The 20,728-nt window shown below is 44.9% G+C and overlaps 1 protein-coding gene across 1 annotated transcript in view; it reads right to left on the bottom strand.

Moving 5' to 3' along the window:
- The window catches only part of PDZD2 (PDZ domain containing 2), a 432,190-nt gene that overhangs the window by 292,904 nt on the left and 118,558 nt on the right, over nucleotides 1-20,728 (bottom strand). Inside the window, exon 3 of the mRNA XM_058307486.1 lies at nucleotides 9,727-10,506. Coding sequence (XP_058163469.1) covers nucleotides 9,727-10,202 — 476 coding nt within the window. The 5' untranslated portion in view covers nucleotides 10,203-10,506. The remainder of the gene's footprint in view (nucleotides 1-9,726; nucleotides 10,507-20,728) is intronic.

Below are 20,728 nucleotides of genomic sequence, written 5' to 3'. Positions count from 1 at the left end.
CTCTGCCACAAGTGAAACATCAGACCGCCATATAGTGAAAATCATGTGTGTTGGTCATTCCCCATTGTATCACAGAGAATGCTAAAAATTCTACTAATTTTAAAGGTCTTATTTTTATAAAATCAACCATCCCAATAGCATTCTTCAGTACTTTTTGCACTTCTGCCTTTAGCTTCTTTGCCACATTAGCTTGCCTAGGACCAATGGGGTCAATCAATTTCATATTCTGGGCTATTTTTATAACCTTATTCTGAATTCTTTTCTTATTTCAGTCAAAGCAGCTGTTAAAGTACATAATTTTCCCATATAGTATTATTCTAACTAACAAAGTCATTGACTGCTGAAAGTATATCTTTGCTGGTACCTCTTTTCCTTTAGTGACTCATAAATAAGTAGGTCTTCTATTCATTATTGAAACAGGATCAAGCAAATACTGTTATTTAGAACACGTGTTAAACAGCAGTACTTACATCCAACTATATAGCATACCTCCCACACTGCATATTATATATTTTTTAAACTTCAGCAATGTTTTCTATGCATCTTCCAACAGAATTTTCTGACTAAACTATGCATCTTATTTTGTAGCTATACTGTCTTCCATGTATTATTTTAGCACTTTTTAAAATCTCATCAGGAAGAAGTGTTTTCCTAATATTATGTAGCTTTTTGCTGTAAGCAAATTAAATAAAAATAAATCTCAAACAGGTTTCTACATATTCAGTTCAGTGAAATTATAAATTATATTTAGTATTGCATGCCTTCATGCAATAACTTTTAAAACAAAGGTTAATTTAGTTCACATGAAATCATTTAATCCACAAGCCCACGACCCCTTAACCCTACATATACTGCATCTCTTGAAATAATTCAAGGGTGAATTACCCAGTGAGGGGGCCTTTGCGGGTCTCACCCACTTCCCTCAGGACACATCACCTACATATAAAACACAGGTTTTTCTGATATAGACTAAGGAAGAATGCCACTCGCAACCCATATCTGAAATATTAGTCAAGCACAATATTTTATTTAAATAAAAAATACATCCTGGGATGCTAATAGATTTTTCCCTTACCCCATGGATTTTGGGCATCCCACTCTGGCGATTTAAGTTGTCTCAACCCATTCTGCTGGGTCAGACATCTGGCCTAAATAAAACCCTTGAGTTAGGGACAAATAGCAAGACTTGCCATTCAATCTGACAGAGCCTTGTACTTAACAGAGCTTGAATTTAAAAACACACCCTTCTACCCACCCCTTAATAGTTCAGGCCTCCTTCAGGGACATTTGTGAAAATACATCTGTGATCCCAATGGACAAATAAAGTTTCTTAATAAATCCCAGCCCCATTTAACCTCACACACCTTACAGCCCAGCCTCAGGGCTGGCACTTCGGCAATGAAAATATACCAAATTGATAATGGCTTCCCAAAAGGAAATAGCAAATTTGAGCTTAAGAGATGTTGTAAATGAGAGAATGATCTTTTCCTTGGTGAGGAAAAAGTCCTGAGCTGGGTACCTCTGGGATGAATCAGCTATTAGACCAAGGCTGAAGCACATGCATCCAAGTCTCTGTGGCTTTGAGATACAGAGAACCTGGCTACATACACCTTTGAGTATTTTTCTGTATATGTCAAAATTATTATGCCAGGTGACCCAACAAGCCACTCGTAGCTACATCTCCATGCATGTTTTGCAGAAAAAAATGCACATCCTCAAAACCTCTAGAGGAAGATAATGCTTCAAAGAAGAATCCTACGAAAAAACCATGTAACTGTTTAAACCCATGTTTTATGTAAATTGTATAAAAGAGCAATGTATTTAGGTCCTTAAAATGTCAAGTTTTATTCCCCACCAGGAGGAGGCCGCAATCCAGTGGAACACCAAAGGATGAGAGCTCAAATGTTTGCGATGCTGTGCTTGGCAAATACAGGTTGAACACAGGTGGAGTTCATGTGGAAGCACTGGGCCCGGCTGTGTGGTTCTCTGCCTCTACTTAGACATCCTGAGAGGAAAGAGGATCAGGCAGGTGTCGAAGCTCAGAACTCAATGCCCTTTAGGGAAAGAAAAGCTCGAGCGTTATTTGAAGGTCTCCAGGGCTCAAATGAAAGCACAGTGTATAGCTTTTTAAATACCTGGATAGAAAAAATGAAGTAGAAGTCAAAATTCCTGAAAATGGCCCAGGCGTGTCCATAAATTGGAAAAGGGTATGAAACCAGGTCAGGAACACCATAATCACACTAGGGTGCTCTCTCCCTTTCTGTTTGTGGTTTATAGTTACAATTACAATTCCCTAAGGTAATACTAATAGTTATATTTTAAAATGACTCTCTTAAACGGGATATTTGGGTTTTCCATTTTCCATGGCTGAAGTCGGTCACCCAGCAGTGGCCTTGTTGCTCTGATGGGAGTACCAGAGAAGAAGAAGGTCACCAGAATAAAATTAAAGAGCATCTTTAGATCTGGTTCTGAAACCTCAACTCCTTAAAATAATGGAAAGTTACACCTCTGATGTTTTCTATTCCTTTGTAAAAAAAAGTGGATCAATGGTAAGGCAAGAGCTGAAAGGCTGCTTTGGACACTTACCTGTATGGGGTGATTGGAGGTGTGCTGAAGCTGCAGGTTTTCTAAAAGAATCCACCATGTTGGCTGTCCTAGTGTTTGAAATGCCCGTGGTACTCACACTTTCCTAAAGTCTTTATGATTCCAGAAGGCTTGGGAAGGATAAATCCCTCCACCATGAGTCACTAAGAGCACAGCATAGGTGGGTTTATCAGACCAGGTACGCATCTACTTGTGGAGAACTGAGAGGAGGTGACTCCACCAAGAGAAAATCCAATGGGGCACCTCCAGGGGGCAGCAGAAGAACACCAGTCCCAGAGAGGACTGACTCATCTGCTCAGGGATGGCTCAGATGTGTGCCATTCTAGAGAGAGCTCTGAAGACAGAGAGCATCCTCCTTAAAGCAGCATCCAGAAACACCCCCAGCCTAATGAATGATAACAAACTTGACTAGGGAAACGGATGTGGCTCAACCAACTGAGCTTCCATCTACCATATAGGAGGTCCAGGGTTCGATGCCCGGGGCCTCCTGGTGAGGGCAAGCTGGCCCACTTGGCGAGCTGGCCCACGTGGAATGTGGCTGTGCGCAGGAATGCCACACTGCGTGGGAATGCTGCCTCTTGTGGGAAACCGCCCGGCTCAGGAGTGCCGGCCGACGTGGAGAACTGGTGCAGCAAGATGACACAACAAGAGACACAGAAGAGAGAAAGTAAGAAGACATAGCAGAACCCCTGTTCTGCCTCTCTCCCACTCTAGCAGGCCCAAGGATCGGTTCCTGGAGCCTCCTAAGGAGAATACAAGCAGACACAGAAGAACACACAGAGAGTGCACACAGAGAGCAGACAAGGGGTGGGGGTGGGGGGAGAAATTAAAAATAAATAAGTAAGTAAGTAAGTAAAGTAAGTAAACGACTAAAACTTCCAGCACTTTCCCTCACTGTACTCAATTTCAACCACAAGATGGCAGGCGATGGACCTCAGATCCTCCACAGCCTGGCCAGGAGAGCACTTTGAAGAGCTGAGAAGGCAAGTTCCCACAGTCCATTTCAACGGTCATTAGTTATACTTTCATGAAGCTGCTAAATTTTGTTAAACTCTTATTGAGAAGGTAGTCTCTAGACGTATTCACCAGGCATTTTAGAGAACACGCAGAAAAGCTTAGTTTTCTCTTCGTTTCTACTTTACAACTCTAATATCATTGGTTACCATTTGTAGCATTGAAGACAAAGTACTAGAATTTGAGTCAGAGGAGCTGAATGAATTGTAGTTCTCACTCTTCTCTAAGAACACACTTGGCCCTGGGAAACCACATCCTGGAGCCTCAGTTTCTTTCTGGAAACAATGTGAAAATGGGACTTAGATGAACTCTGGGGTACCTTCCAGAAACCAAGTCATGAAATGAAATATAATGTGGGGAAAGCAGACTGAAAAGAATGAAGTGTGGCACAAATGCAGGGTCTCGTAACGCTTCATTTACACTGCATCCTTGGGGAATGGACCGTTCCACATAAGTTTTCCAGATAATTGAATTTTAAATGCTGATACTTGTTTTCCTTTCAACCTTCTATAATGGAAATCTTTCTAAAGTATATTACACACTTCTCTGGTTTCTTAAACAGCAAACTCAATATAATTTCACCTTTTCCTTAACGGCCTGAGGTCATTGTGATGACCATCTCTTTCTATATGTCCAGTGCTATATGGAGAGAGCACCAAGATGCCTTTGGACATAGCCAGTTGGACAGAACCCTCCTGCTAAATGGCCCCAGAGACTACATTATAAAGCTATAATTGGCAATTCCTCCTCTCTACGATCAACATCACTACCTACAGTCATTTCTCCAAGTAACACCTTCTAGCAGCCTCTTGACACTCTGTTTAAAATCTGCTATAACCCAGAGGGAACTCAAGGTTGCCATGGGTAACCAGAATCTAAGCTTGTGACAACCCTGGATTTAATTTTACACACAGTTTACAGGCAGTGGGTACTGTGCTGAAGATAACTTCTGGTCACAGCTGGTATTCAGCTCATCTGCACAGTACATAATACTTCTGTGCCAGTTGGCCAATCTCCCTGAGCCCCCCAGGGCCCTTCTGCCATCCAGCCTCCCCCACAGTCCACATCCAGGAACTCACAGGTGCTGCCAAGTGCTGCGGGCTCCAGGACCCTTCTCCATCAGGCTTTTGGCATTGTTCCCAACTGCTTGGTGCCTAGTATAAGTTCAACTGTGTCAAGAAGACATCGTCAAGTCCTTATGTGGAAATGGGGTCTTTCATTAAGATGAGGCCAAACTGGATGAGGATGGACCCTAACCCAATACGATATGAAAGGTGTCCTTATAAGAAGGGGACAGTTGAATACAGACAGACATAGGAGAGATGCCTTGAGAAGATGGAATCAGAGACTGAAGTCCAAGGATTGCTGGCAACCCATCAGAAGCTAGGCAGGGGCAAGGAAGGATTCTCCCCTACAGATTTTGGACTTCTAGCTTCCAGGACCAGGAGATCATCATTTTCTGCTGTTCTGAGCCATCTGGTTTAGGTACTTTGTTATGAGGGCCCTAGCAAACTAAGACAGGGCCCAAGACAGATTAGTTGCTCCATATTTTGAATATTACCCCAGCTTCTGGACCCAAGATTAGTCCTCGTATTTCCTGCCGAGCTCACTGCCCGAGTTTGAGGCTCTTTTCCTTCCCTCACATTCAAAGATCTTTCCTCCGTTGCCTGCTGTGCCCCAGGTGGTTCAGTTTGCCTGAGAGAGACCAGGTGGGGTTTTAAAAGCTACCTTTCATTCAACATCTACCTGTGCCAGACACTGTATTCAGTACACTAAATACGCCATTTTACCTTACCCACTAAATCACCCTCTTAGAGAAAGAGCATCAACCTTCTGGGGACGCGGTAACACCCACAGTCAGCGGAAGCCAGATCAGCTCTCTCCAAGGTCTGTGTTCTTTGCACTGTGCTCTGCTCATGTTCACTAATTTACAAAACTTACCAGCTAAGGTTTTTACATGGTGAAAAATACATTTTGTGTGAAACTTGAGCCCTTTTACTTTTCAGAAAAGGTGAATTGTTTCTGTTTTGGTGTGTGGGTGTTGTTTTTTTTTTTTTTTTAATTAACTCCACATTTTGTTACCAATTTGGAACAATCTGTCCTCAGGGAACAAATCTGTTTTACTTATGGAAAAGCTAGCAGAAGGAGTGCCTGGGGTTACAAACTATTCCTTGGAGGGACTAATCTAAAAAACCTTCCCATTTCTCCCTATACCAAACAGGAGTAAACAGAACATTCCAGAAAATCCTATCTTCTCCAGAGTGGGTGTGGTGGAGCTCACACACACACGCACGCAAAAGTCTCCCATGTGTTACCAGCTATGCCAACCATGTGGGTGACATGACATCAAACACAAATAATAATCCTCCCCATTCCAGAAGGTTGTATAGACACTGACACCAAGATGATGATGTTACCTCTCAAAAGGATAAGAGGTTCCCAGAGATACTTGGTGAGCTTAGAAGCAAACTGCAGACCTCACGGTGTCAGTCAGAAGGCAAGAACGGAACCTGCAAATTGGGGACAGTATCCCATGCAGTACCCTAGTGTTAGCTTCCCAGCTGAGCCCGGGGTACAGAGGACTGTCAAGTTCATGACTGTAAATTGGTCTCTCCCCAAGGATGAACCTTCAAAATTGACCTTAAACTAATCTTTGAAATAAGCAGACCATAACCTCATCCTCCACACTTTGCACCTGCTCCTCCTACACTTAGCACATGTGATGTTTCAAAGTGACCTCTTGCCAAAGCATCCACAGTGCTTTAAGTTCCCAGAGTAACTCTTGTAGGGGGGGAAATCATTTGCAGAACTGACTCACCAGTAGGTGACAGGGTGAACGTAACAGCTAAGGTTGTTCTAAATTCAAAATCAAACTCAAGAGAGGGAGCAGAATGGATTGCCCCAAAGAAAGCCTCACAATATTATAACTGTGAGTGTTACTGTGGATGGCGGATTGTATTGGTGGGGTGGGTGAGAAGTTGATTTGTCTGCCTCTGGAATCTGTTGCTCACTAATAAGGGTGGATGTGGAATCAATCAAGGGGGAGCTCTTTGCTTATGGACAGAGAGGTCCACCGGGGTCTCTACAGAACCCTAATGCTTACACACCATTTTTTAGGCCAAAACCCACATAGGTGGGTGGAAACATTTAGTGTTGAAGGAAATTTTTACAGTCAGTTACAAAAGTGAAAAGGAACATTTTGAGAACATTTAAACTCTCTAACACCTCCATCTCCAAGTGTTTCTAGTCCTAAAGCTATGGCTTACTACTAAAGCAAGTCCTAAGCTAGTTTGCCAAAGAGAATTCTGTATTAAAACCGGGTTTCTTTTTATAAGATGAGGCAGAGGCTTCTGTTTTCCTTGTCAGTTTGGGTAGGTGGAAGCCTCACATTTGTCGCCAGTCATTTCCTTCCTTAGTGCCCATAACCACACTGAGGAGATACTTTGTCAGGCTGTAAACCATCCACAAAATTAAGCACCAGACCACAAGACCTGGACTAAAATGTAACCCAGGGGCCAACAATGAGGTAGTATAGCACAGTGATTAAGAACACAGATTGTGGAGCCAAATAGACCTGGCTTCAAATATGGTTCTGCCACTTGCTTCAGTAACCTTGGACAAGTTATGCGACCTTTCTGGGGCCAAGTTTTCTCATCCTAAGTGGTATATTATAGAGTGATCAATGTGATTGTGGATGCAAAGAGATGAACAGAACACCTAATATGATAGAAACTGTTCAGTAAATAGGACCTCTTATAACTATTGAAGAGAACCAGGAAGTGAACCTTGAAACTCAAGCTTGTCTCCTCCCCACCCCCCATCCCCATAACTTCTTGGTTGGTAAGAGGCAATGAGAATGCAGGACCCCAGCATTCCTTGCCTCATTACTTGCAGATTCAATTTTGCCTCTCTTGAGGACTGAGCAGTGGGTCTCAATTTCCCCCTTCCCAACCCTTACATCTCAGTGGTTTCAGGGTCCCCACTCCCTGGCCTGGCCCTTTGTCATCCAGCACACATACCAGAAGAGCATTTCAGAGTCAAGACTGTTTACTGCTTAAAAGGTTATGTTTGGAAGATTTACTTCCTCTGCTGTGGAAAGTTTCCAGAAGCCCAGCTACAATAATTATTGATCCCAGAGGCCTGTATTTTGAATTTTTCCCTTATTCCCAATCCCCCAGCTCCTGGTTTCACTAATTTCAGTCCAGATGTTAACTAGGCACACCCTACTCAAATATCTCTTTCTGACCACACAGAGTGGAGAAGTCGGACACCTAGCTGTGAGCCAGAAAAGGGAGACTGTGCCAGTTATCACTGTGACATCCCAGGAAAACAGTATCACCTCTATGGGCTTCTGTACAATAGGAATAAAAACAGCCCACAAGGGTCCAATGAAATGTTTCACAGACTTACCCCTAGTATTTTAGTAGAAGCAGCTACTCTCACCCCCACCGCACCAACCCATCTACCCAAGGTCTCAAAGCTAGGTAGGGGAAGGCCTGCAAATAGAACCCAGAATCCCAGATCCAGTCCCCTGCTTCTTCCATCACACACACCTGCCCTCTTCCTTGGATTATCAGTTAAAGAGTCTAGTTCTGTGTTCCATCTTCTTTCATGACCTTGGGCCATCATCGCTGATTCTTCTCTGTCTTCTTTCTTTATAAAATTGGGCATCATCCCACCACTACCTCCAACAAGTGAATCAATACCATCGAGGAAACTCCCCTGGCACATGGAAAGCCATTTCATCCCAGGGTCAAATATGCTTTCAGAGACCGGGTCAGAGAACTCTGTCTCCTACAGACTCTATAACCTTAAGTAGGATAAGGAATGAAACTGATGAAGAGATAAATTCTCCACTATGGGTAGATCTCCCCACATTCCTAAAGATTCCAGTGACCTCCTAGGAAAAGAATTACCCAGGTTTCCAAATCATTTTCCATGTATAATAGTACTTATGATAGTAATATTTATTGAGCATTATTTACTAGACAAAGTGCTAAGCCCTTTATATGCATTTTTCCATCATCTAATGAGACAGATAGTATTATCATCCCCATTTCACAGATGGGAAATCTGAGGCTAAGAGGAGTAAATTGTCCAAGGTCACTTGGTGAGTGGGGGAATCTGGCATGGCAGCCCCACTGTCTGCCTCCAGAACCAGAGCTCTTGACCACTTGCTTTCCTGTTGGATGCCCCTCATGTACACATGGCTTCTAGGAGATTAAGTGCTGTCCATTCAGTTCCACTGGGAGAAGACAAATGGAAGCTTGTGCCTGGACTCTGGACTCTGCCCTAGGTGCCTTTTACCTTTGCTGACGTTAATCTGTATCCTTTCACTGTAACAAATCATGACGGTGAGTATAATAGTTTTTCTGAGTTCTGTGAGTCCTTCTCACAAACCCGAGGGAGGTCTTGAGGACCTCGGACTCAATGGGGAAACAACAAAACAGCCCAATCCTAACTTACTACCGCGGTGGGTAGAAAGCAGAAATATGCTCAAGAACAGTCAATAACCATTCAGATGGCATCCAAGGAAATCTTCCTGGATGGGGAAACTAAGGAGGTTCTAAAGACATTTCTAATCATCCCAAGGACCTGCTGGGCAGAGGGCCTGGGGAGCCTGTGTGCTGTGACTAAGGAGATTTGGGACAGGCAGGTAGAACCACGGCCAGGACCTGACCTTTGATGCTCCACCTGGAGGTGAGATGCTGGGCTGAGGGACGAGGGCTTCTAACTGTCAACATGCATTCCTCATACTCCTATGTCATGTGCTATTTCTTTTCTTTCTACGAAGTTTCAGGAAAAAGGGAAATACTTTGAGTCTGGTTCTTCTAAGAATGAAGCAAAAATAAGAAATGAAGAAATGAAGACCTAGAAACTTCAATTTGGGGATCAGGTGTAGCTCAGTGGTTTGAGCACCTGCTTCCCATGTACGAGGTCCCAGGTTCAATCCCTGGTACCTCCTTAAATATATATATATATGTTTTTACACACACATTTCCCTTCATAGGATAAATGCCATCATAACCCTCTACAGGTGAGATCAGGCACCGTGAACCACAGGAGTCACACGGAGCCCCCGAGCCAGCTGCTGCTCCCCCCACTCACCTGGCCCCACAGACATCCACTCCGACCATCAGCTGCCCATTCAGGGAGAGGATCTCATCGCGCAGCCGGACCTTCCCACTCTTCCCTGCTGGGCTGTTCTTTCTCAGCTCCGTCACCCAAATGCAGCCCACGTCCAGCACGGGGCCCTGGTGGGTTTTCCTCTTCTTGCCGCCTCGGCGCTTTTCACCATAGTCCCCAAAAACGGGGATGTTCCCGAAACTGAGTCCCACCGTCTCTGCGTCCCCCAGCTCCTTGCTGAGGTACACGGTGCAGATCTCCATCTCGGGGGCGCTGGGGTGGGGAGGGGCCGCGCTCTCCTCCACGGCGAAGTTCAGCTGGATGTACTCCTGCAGCTTCTGGATGGCCGCCTGGCACAGCCGCTGCTCCGGCCCGTCCCCGCCCTCCCGCAGGCTGTTCTGCAGCCACCGGTAGAGGAGGGGCAGGTGCAGCGCGGCATTGTCCTGGGTGATGGGCATGGTGCTCAGTCCCGGGCGCCAGCATCATGAGAGGACACGCTCCTGGGGACCCCAGGTCCCTGGGGGCCCCTGGCTGCCATCGGCTTGGCCTGTGCTCATGCTCGGGCCGGCAGTCGAGCCTCGGGGCGCCTACTCAAGAATGGCCCTTGGCCGAGGCAAGAGGAGGGCAGGACCCGCTGAGAACAAGGGAGGGAAGGAAGTATCCGGCCAGGGTTTGCTGGGTTCACGGAACAGCAGGGCTTATCGGAAATGGGGCATTCCTCCAGCAGCGACAGACAGCGTGTCCTCCTGGGCTCATTCACACCTGGGAGAGGAAGAGGGGGAAACACAACATCTCAGTCACAACAGTGAGCTTCTGACGCAGAACGCATGGTGTCCTCCACTAGGAAAGACGATGTGCACTTCTCAGACACCGAGGGCAAGGCAGGAACCTAATTCTTTGCCCCAGTCCCCAGCACGACTCCCTCTACCCTGTACACACCATATACCACACACATACATACACATATACACACGCCTCACAGCCCCCCACCACTTCACCACATCCCGCAGCACTCCCCAAGCCACACACACCATCTGAATCACCCCACAATATACCCCCACACCCATCCCTCAACCAGAAGCCTCTGGAACGCTGAACTTATCCATGAAGTCTCCCTGATCAGCAGGAAAATGAGATGATTTTTGCCAAGATAACCCCTATCCTCATGCCATCGAGCTCACATCCAACCGGGAGGCTGTGTGACCAGACACCTTGTAAGGTTGTAGAGGAATTCTAGACAGAGTTAAGAGCATATGTTCCTAGGAAGCTAAAAATGATGTCTATTTGCCTTGATCAGCCTGATGGCACACACAGGAAGGCTCTCCACTTCAGACCTCTGTTCCAACAGTGCTACCAAGAGGAGAAAAAGCCAGTCAACATCTGCCCTGGCCCAACAGCCTTCCTCAGCTTTGCCATCATGCCCATCTTTATCAGGCAGGTTCAGAGGGACTCCTCTGTCTTTGCGTCCTGCATTGGCCTTTCGTCTCCTCTCTCCTTATCCTTGGGTAAATAGTTGAAACCTATTCCAGGCCAACCCAAATGCCATCTCCACCAGAAGAAAACTTTCTCCAAGCTTTAGGGTAAGAAGACTTTGTCCATCCCATGCCTGCTCTTTGACATCTGGCTTGCGGCAGTGAAGCCACTTGCTTAGGTGGCATGGCCAGTTCCGGCCAGTGTGTCTCCCCTACTGGTGCTGGCAGGCACTGGTCTGCCACTCTGAATTCTGCACGGCGCCTTGCACATAATAGTTCCCCAGAGGAAAGTTCATTGAATTCCATCTCCAATTCTCCTTCTCCAGCAAAGAAAAATTTCACATCCATCCTCCGTGAACTTAGAAAAATGATCCCTTTTACTCTCTTCTCCAAACTTCACTTCTGCCCAAAGAAAGCCAATATAAACTGCACCTTCAAAGGTGGAAAACATTCTCCAGGCTTCTCAGAAAGTGACTTAACATGGAATAATAATAAATGTGAGAGGTGTCAGAAGCCATGCCAATAATAAATGACCTTACTAGCCTGTAATCATAGAGATTTCCAATCGAAGCACTTTGAGTTTCCAAAGAACTGGAGTGCCAGCTATTTAGTGGTTCCAAATAAACCCAAAGCTTAGCAAATATCAGCTACATCATCACATGCCTATTACAAAGAAATGTAAGATCAAAAAAAAAAAAAGATCTTCTACAGATGTATAAAGACTGAATGACTCTCTCCTTTGGCCAAAATATGTAATGCTTCTCACTGAAAAATATCTTTGCACATAGACATATTAAAACTTTATGAATAAATCAAAACATTTTCCATCGGGCCTACACACCTTTACGGGTTTTCATTGTCTTGTCCATAAAATGAGAACGTTAAGCTCAGTGATCCTAAAGGTTTCTCACACTCACTCCATCAAAGGAGAGGTCCTGAAAATACAGTGACAATGTCTCACTTATCAATATATCCTCTACCCTAGCACAGTGCCTGTCACACTCTGGACTCTCAATTTTATTTTTTTAATTTTTAAAAATCCTTTAAATTAAAAATTTAATGGTCTGTAATTCAAGGTGCTAGTCACAGTTGAGATGGTTCCGGACATATGAAAATACAGTAAATATCTTTGGCAAGATGTGCTTTTAAATAAGTCTGATTGAAGAAAACCAAACTTAAGAGGAATAGAGAATTCTTTTTTTCCTGGTGTCAACTTGTATTCTTTTGTTCAACAAGTATTTATTGATCATCTATTATGAACCCAGCCTTGAACTTGACATTGGGAATATAACTGTAAATAAGGCATATTCCTTGCCTGAAAGAAATTCGTATCTAGAAGGGAGATGCATAAACAAATGGAAATTAGTGAACAATAAGTCATTACATAGCAGCCTTGGTACCCGTAGCCACCTTCCGGAATTGACAGGTGCATTCCTGCCAGCCATATTCACACAATACAACTTACCCTAGACCAGGCCAATTTGTCCAGGACTTGGTATTTCATCCGAGTTGGGACAATCAGAGTTCCTTCCCTGAGAACTGAGAACTGGGACCCAGACAGAGAGGGTTCTGGTCTTAATGGATGGCAGGAACTATAACTTTTGAAACTGGTCCTGGTCTTAGTGCCAGCTATCGGTTACAGGGCTGCACTGTTCCCCATCTCCTGCCAACACCCCATCAGCATATCAATCCTTACAAAACATTACATCTTATAAAAATTGCATTACCTTTAAAAAGAAACAGAGAAAAAAAGTAAAGGAAAGCAAATCGAAACAAAGTTTTAAATGAATATAAATGTAGCTACCTTGAGTTGTGGTTTTTGCTATTCATACATTGGAGGAAAGCAAAGTTAATTGGCTTAGGATCCACTGTTCATCTGTAGTCTAATCAGCTATGGCCAAGGGAGTAGGGATGGGGTCCCAAGATAGCAGTATGGCTGCTGGGAGTCATCCCTCTGACAGTTGAGGAGGTGGGGACAGGGAAGCAGTTTTCAGAAAGGTAAAAATGGGTTCAAGTGCTCAGACACCCTCAAAAGACATTTAGTCTTGGGGAGAGGGTGTAGCTCAGTGGTTGAGCACCTGCTTTGCATATACAAGGTCCCGGGTTCGATCTCTGGTACCTCCTAAAAAGAAAAAGACATTTAGTCTTCTTCTTAGGTGCTCATGGGCTACATCACCTTTCAATTCCATAACAGTCACCGAGAACTTTCAGTACTCCTTCCAGCCCTCTATGCCATCAACTCATTTTCCTGGGATTTTACGGAAATCAGAAAAGCAGAGGCATTCCCATCCATTGCAATGATCTGAAGTTACTCAGACAAAGAAAAGATACCTGATTTTACAATTCTAGGAAAAGTGTGGTTCTTTTACATCATGAAACATTTCAGTGAACAAAATGTTAACCCAGAGGAGATTCATAAGAACAATAAGCTACCAACAGTTTCAAACATCACCATTTCTGAATGACTAATCTATGCAAAAGTCCAAAAGCTTCTCGTCCTACAGTGAGCAGAATTCATGGGCTTGGAGATCCACTGCCATGGCCCTGTTCACTTTTATCTATCATATATAATACTCCGATTAGACACCCATCTCAAGCAAACAGCCATGATAATTTAAATTAATTTTGAGTAGTTTGGTGCTGACAGCCTTAGCATTCAAAATAAATGCTTCTGTTACTGAGGCAATTTACTGATACAGTGTCAGAATCTATCAACTTTCTTGATCCCCTTTCAGCTAAGTCCTGTATTCCAGTGGGGGTGATATCATCCCCACAAAGGGGGTGAATTTTGGTTCTTGGGAGGGGGAAGAAAATTATTAGAAACTATAATGGTTAGTGCCCTCCCTCCTACCAAAGCACAACCCTATCTACCCAACAAAATATTATTTCTCAGTATTTAATTTCTTATGTTAGGGAGAATTTTAATTAAATTACCTTTTCTCCTGGGAGGCAGTGGAGGTGTGATAATGAAAAAAGGTTGAGAAACTACTCATCTCAAAGATACAGAGCCAATCACCCAAAGTCCAGAGGCAAAATCCTAATGTGGCAGGGGATATAAAATGGTGCCCTGGCTTATCCAGACTTGGCCTCAAAATCAGATCCACTCTGAGCTGTCTTGTTCTAACTCCCACTACCAACTGTCCTGGATTCCCACTCCCTCCTATACTCACCTTTCCTAAGTATCAAGATCTCAACCCTTATCTAATCTTCCTACTCTCTGGACTGGATCCCTCTTTTGACTTTCAGAAAGAGCTCAAATTTTAATCACATTCATGTATATAATTCAGTGCTGTTTAATTGACATAACAATGCTGTTTAGGGAGATACTCTTAGCACTCCTTTTCTTTTTAAGAGATGCAGATAAATAATAGAATGAGAGAGGCTAATTAATATTCCCAAGGTCTCATAATTAGCATATCATAGAGCCAAGACTAGATCCTAGATCTTTCAGACTTGGTCCTGCTCCTTTCTACGTCAGTATGCTGCCTTGTTGACTTGACAGCTTCCCCCACTGAGTTAGCATCCATCACCATGCCTGGCGATCTCTGCTTCGCAGCTGCCGATCGGCTTCATCTGATAGACACCTAGCTCGTGTCAGAAGCTTACAAACATCTACTGATCCATTCTCTCTCTCTTTCTTAGTAAAACACCTTTATTTTGTTGGGTGTGGCAATACACTCAAAGGAAAAACTGTTTCCTAGCCTCCCTTGCAGATATGGATAGCTGTACCACATAGTTCTGGTCAATGAGATGACAGTGGAAACTGTTGGGTGGGCCGTACAGGAACACTCCTTCAGAGGGAGAAATGAAAGGAAAAACAACCCTCCATGTTAAGTCACTCTTTGGCTCAATTCAGACCTAAACGGATACAGAATTTGGTACCTGGCAGTGGGGGTGCTAATAGTAACAGAATCTAAAAGGTGCAATTAGGTGAGCAAGGGAGGCAGGGAGGCTGATTTAAGGACTTGGTGTTGCAGACCGGAAGGTTGGGAACCCTAGCTATATGATGTGAACTATTTGGTCAAACTGCCAACTACTGTACCTTAGGCAGTCATCTGTGTGCTGACTGAGGCTATCGTGATAGGGAAAATGGTACGGGAAAAGTCAGCATATGGGAGGATGCTGGGTCCTTCTTTGTCATTCTCAGCAAAATCCTAGAGCTCCTCACCTTAGCCTGTGAGCAGGGATGGAGAGAAATATTGCTTTGCTAAGGAGGACACTCTACATTCAGCCTGCCTGAGAAGCCCCTTCAGAGAGGTGGGAAAACCAGATTCATCAGAATGGGTGGAGGTGGTTTCCTATCAGAAAGAGGTTGTAAGTCAGTGGGTAAAAGTGCAACTACCCACTGGAGCCCTTGTTTCAACTGTTCCCAGCAGCACACTCAAGATTCATGGAGATGGAAAGAACTCATAAGCCAGAAAGTGTATGGTCCTTCACAGAAGTGGCCATGGAGGAGGATGACTGAGGAATAATCTCCCAGGTAGATCAAGGGCCAAAACAAAAAGCAAACAAAACCCAAGCCTGGTTTGCAACAGACGGGGAGGGTTAAATCTCTAAAACAATCTTGCCCCTCTGCCCCCTCTCCAACTCCTGCAGGAGTTTTAGAGATTTAACCCTCCCCGTCTGTTGCAAACCAGGCTTGGGTTTTGTTTGCTTTTTGTTTTTGCAGTACAATTCTACAAATGTGTTTCTGGTCAATTCTTGATGATTTGGATCCATTCTTTTCTGGCCACTCGCACGGGTACTCAGCTCACCGTGTGGGCACTGGCTCACTGTGCAGGCATACTTTCTCTTCTCCTTTTTCACCAAGAGGTCCCAGGGATCAAACCCGGGTCATCCCTTATGGTAGGTGGAGGCCTCATCACTTGAGCCACATCTGCTTCACCATATGTTCTATTAAAACATGAACTATTTGTCCATTGAAAAAAATCTGAAAGAGTAGAAATTGTGGGAAGGCTCATGAAGGTTTTCTCCCAATTAAGGTGGTTGCAAGGAAACAGGAACTAGAAAACCAAAATGAATATTATAAATTATTTCTGTTCCCACTATACTTCTACAATATATTTGCCCAGGCTTCAAATACTGAAACAAGTTTGTGAGGCTGCAGTTTATAATTGTATTGATCCAGAATGTCAGGATTTAGCCAGTTCTGGATTCTTATTTCTGGAGTTTTGATCTCTCTGTTCTAAAAGAGCATAATAATTGAGGAAAGGGGGCCATTTATGAAGGAAAGTACACATTGCTAATAAATACTCTGGATGAGCTGTTGTCTACCAAACGGCCAATAGACAGAGAATAGCCACAGCTTCTGTGATAGCAGCAAGAGAGCCATGAGAGGATTACAACCGCCTGTTATAATTTGACCATCCTGCCCGCAGTGTACGGATTAGGCAACCATGATGTCACGTAGCCCTATGGACCACACCATCAGCATATACTTTAATAAATTCTTGCTCAGTCACACTGAGTGATTTTTATTTATTTAAAGATTTATTTATTTACACCTTCCCCCCCCTTGTTTTGTCCTCGTTGTCTGTGTTCTGTGTCCATTCACTGTGTGGTGTTCTGTGTCTGCTTGTCTTCTCTTTAGGCGGCACTGGGAACTGACCCTGGGACCTTCCAGAGTGGGAGAGAGGTGCTCAATCTCTTGCGCCACCTCACCTCCCTGGACTGCTGCGCCTCTTGTTGTCTCTCCTCTGTGTCTCTTTTTGTTGCACCATCTTGCTGTGCCAGCACTCCACGTGGGCCAGCACTCCACGTGGGCCAGCTTGCTTTCACCAGGAGGCCATCAAATCCTGGACTTTCCATGTGGTAGATGGGAGCCCAATTGCTTGAGCCACATCTACTTCCCTGGAGTGGTTTTTAAAAATGGATTATTTAAAAATCCTTTCAGTGGTGTTCTGGTGTTCAGACTTTCAGGTAAATAATCTACTATATTAAAATGCTTAGCATGTAACCACACAGCATCTGACCTCATCTTTAATTAATAATGACTCAAATATTTATAAGAGCCTGCAATGCACTCTGCTATTAGCTAGCTGTAGGTCCCCAGGTTAGCCATTTAACATCTTTGGGCCTCAGTTTCCTTATCTTCCTGGTGAGGTAGTTCTAAGTTTCTTTCCAGCTCCTGCACTCTCCTGGACCTTGTAGCTGAGTTAGCAAGTCAGGGATGGAGTCTCTAACCTCATTAAGAAGCATATATACAACACATGGAAGTTTTAAACTGCAGAAGACCCAGGCCAAATTGCTTTATCAGACTTTGAGTATCTGCCAAGACAAAGGGAGGAGGGGGGACCCTGGGGTGGTTTTACATTCATGTGCTTATAACCACAGTTCAGTCCCTCCAGAAGACAAGAAGAAATATGTCCTACTGAATGAAAGCTCTTTGGAGCAGCAGGGAGAACCAAGGTTTCAAGAAGGGGGGCGAAACATGCCTGGGGAGTGGGGTATGATAGGAGAGCTGGTGTTTCCACTGAGACCCCACAGATTCCCTTTTGGCAAGGGCCTGAATTGTGCATAGATGGGCTTGCATGCCCTCCCCTACGTGAACTGCTGGCTTGCAGGATTCGGGCCTGGACGCCTGGTGCAGAGAGTATCCTCAAAGGAAATCCAGGGATCACGGCGCACAGAGGTTAGCGCATGCACATCGCTGAGAAGCTTCCCCTTTTCCCAGGCCTGGCTGTGGGAAAGACCACAACAATGGTCATGAGAAGGCAAGTCAAAGAATCCTCATTTGACCTCCTCCAGTCAGGAAAACAGAATTAAGGAGAAGGAATGATCGTGAAGGAGTATGAAACACTGGCCAACACATCCTCACTAACCCCCATGGCTGCTCATCCGCCATCTTGGCCTTTAATAGGGGTGTGAGAGAAATGAAGTAAGGAATTAGAAGACTGGAGAGAAGATAAAGGGAAAGGAACTAGGCTGACAGTCAGCAAATGTAGGTTCTACTCTGGGTACTGTCACAATGGCCTTGGGGAAGTCTGGGGAAATGAGGAGGTTAGACCCACTGTCTCAGGATCCTGCTGCTGCTTTTGCAACTTCAGATTACAAGGCAGGGAGGGAAGTGGATGTGGCTCAACTAACAGAGCATCCACCTACCATATAGGAGGTCCAGGGTTCGAACCCAGGGTCTCCTGGCCCGTGTGGTGAACTGGCCCATGCTCAGTGCTGCCATGTGCAAGGAGTGCCATGCCATGCAGGGATGCCCCCCATGTAGGGGTGCCCCATGCATAAGGAGTGCACCTTGCAAGGAGAGCTGCCCCGCGTGAAAAGTGCAGCCCTCCCAGGAGTGGCACCGTGCACATGGAGAGCTGATGCAGCAAGATGATGCAACAAAAAGAAACACAGATTCCCAGTGCTGCCTGACAAGAATGCAAGCAGACACAGAAGAACACATAGTGAATGGACACAGAAAGCAGACAACGGGGGAGGGGGGGTGAGAAATAATTTTTTTTTAATTAAAAAATAAAGTGTAGGGCAGGGGAAGAAGATGTGGCTCAAGCAATTGGGTTCCCACCTACCACATGGGAGGTCCCTGGTTTGGTTCCTGGTGCCTCCTAAAGAAGACAGCAAGCTAGCACGATGAGCAGGTGTAACAAGCTGACACAAAAAGATGACTCAGCAAGAGACACAAGAGGAAAAACATAATGAGAGAAACAACAAAGCAGGGAACAGAAGTGGCTTAAGCTATTAGTTGCCTCCCTCCCATATCAGCGGTCCTGGGTTCAGTTCCCAGTGCCTCCTAAAAAAAACGAAACAAAGAAGACAAAGAGACACAGCAAGTACAAACAGTGAGGGGGTAGGGAGAGGTAAATAAATAAAATAAATCTTTAAAATAACTAAAGTGCAGGGCCGGGGAGTAGAAAGATGGGTCGAAAGATATGTCTGGAAGGCCACTGGTAGGCCAGGGAAATTGCCTCAAAGTAATACTGATTTTCATGAATTTCCCACCTTCTCTGTCCTCAGGCTCTTGGGCTCAGAAATTTGACTTTTGTCAGCACCCTGAAAGCATACCTGCCTCGGAGGTGTAGAGGCACAGCTAACTTGGCAAGAAATCCTCATTCATTCATTTTCAATGGGAAGTACAATCAGGTGGACCAGATGTTTGTGTCTGATCAGTTCACACTTTCCATGAAGGCAAGGGCAGTAAGGGCAAACTTCGGAACAAGGAGAAGCAAGTAAGCATACGAAGGGCCGCTCAGCCAAGACGGCTTCCGGCACCCTCGTGCCCACACTGTAGCCCAGACTTTACAACAGAACCTGTCCACTTAGCCAAGACTCTCTCCTCCTTGAGACCACACCTGAAAAGGTGTCTCTCACCTCTGGCTCCTGGTGGCTGTCTTTCCTGTTCTCTGCACTCACCTTGCCCCTTCCATTTTCACTCACTTTCTCCAAAGTGCATACCACACATCCTTAAGTGGGGATTTCTTTTCTCTACATTACAGGCACAATCCTATTTTAGTCCACCCTCCCCAGGTGTACTGTGAGAGTTCTGGGTTCTACACATTTTTATGGACAGTTTCTTTCAATATTCCTGTGGCTGGCTATTCTGCCACGCATGCTGAATTTACTCGTTTAAGTCTCAAAATAGAAACTTTTCTTCTTTCTCTCCAAATTTAGGATTGTTAGAAAGGGGATGTCACGGTTGTCCCCAAGTATCAAAGGATACCTTCCAGATTTAACCGAGCGCAGGAGACCACAAAGCGGCGAAGCAGCAGGGACCCGCCAGCAGGTCTGATCCATGCACCATTGTGCCTGTGAGTGCTGGAGGGAGGCAAGGACGGGAGTGGACAGAACTAAAGTCACAAAAGAAGAGCCCAGGGAGTCGATATTCTCCTTAACACTCCTGCCCTGGAGGCCTGCTGAGGAGCCTTACGCTGCTGAGATTCCAGACAGTGCTGGCATTTCCCAGAACCCGGCGGCCCTGGGGCACATCCTGGTTACACAGATGGAGAAACAGGTTGGGAAGGGACCTGCGATTCGGTCGGCACTCAGAGCGCTGTGTCCACTAAGTCGCTCGGCATAAACTCACTGCATGTTAGAAGGCAAGCTTTCGTCCATCAGGCAATGCCCCTTTCCAGGAAAATAGGAAATTGGAATGAAAAACAAAACAAACAAACAAAAAAACCTCTGTTCTCTCTATTGGAGAAAAGGTAGGCACCGGGGCATGTCTATATTGGAGAAAACGTAGGCAGACAGGCACATGTCGGGTTTCAAGTTTTCAGATAGGCATCCAGTCTTCCCATTGCCGAGCCCCACAGAGACAGGAACTGCAGGCACCTGAAGCACACTGGTGTGGTCCTGAGCTCCGATGGGGAGCCCCTGTTAGAAAGTCAGCTCGAATATCTTCATGTTTCAGAAGACCCCACATTTCCCATCCATTCAGGGTTATACGACTTAGCAAATAAAAATAAAAGTAAAATGTCCAGTCAAAAATGGAGTTCTGTATAAATAAGAATGACGTTTCCGTATAAGTCTATTCCCAAACATTTTAGTATATCTTAGTATAA

This window comes from Dasypus novemcinctus, chromosome 2, assembly GCF_030445035.2.
Source record: "Dasypus novemcinctus isolate mDasNov1 chromosome 2, mDasNov1.1.hap2, whole genome shotgun sequence".
In the NCBI taxonomy this organism is placed as follows: domain Eukaryota; kingdom Metazoa; phylum Chordata; class Mammalia; order Cingulata; family Dasypodidae; genus Dasypus; species Dasypus novemcinctus.
The sequence above is the reverse complement of the archived record's forward strand: the minus strand, read 5'-3'. Positions and strand labels throughout refer to the sequence as shown.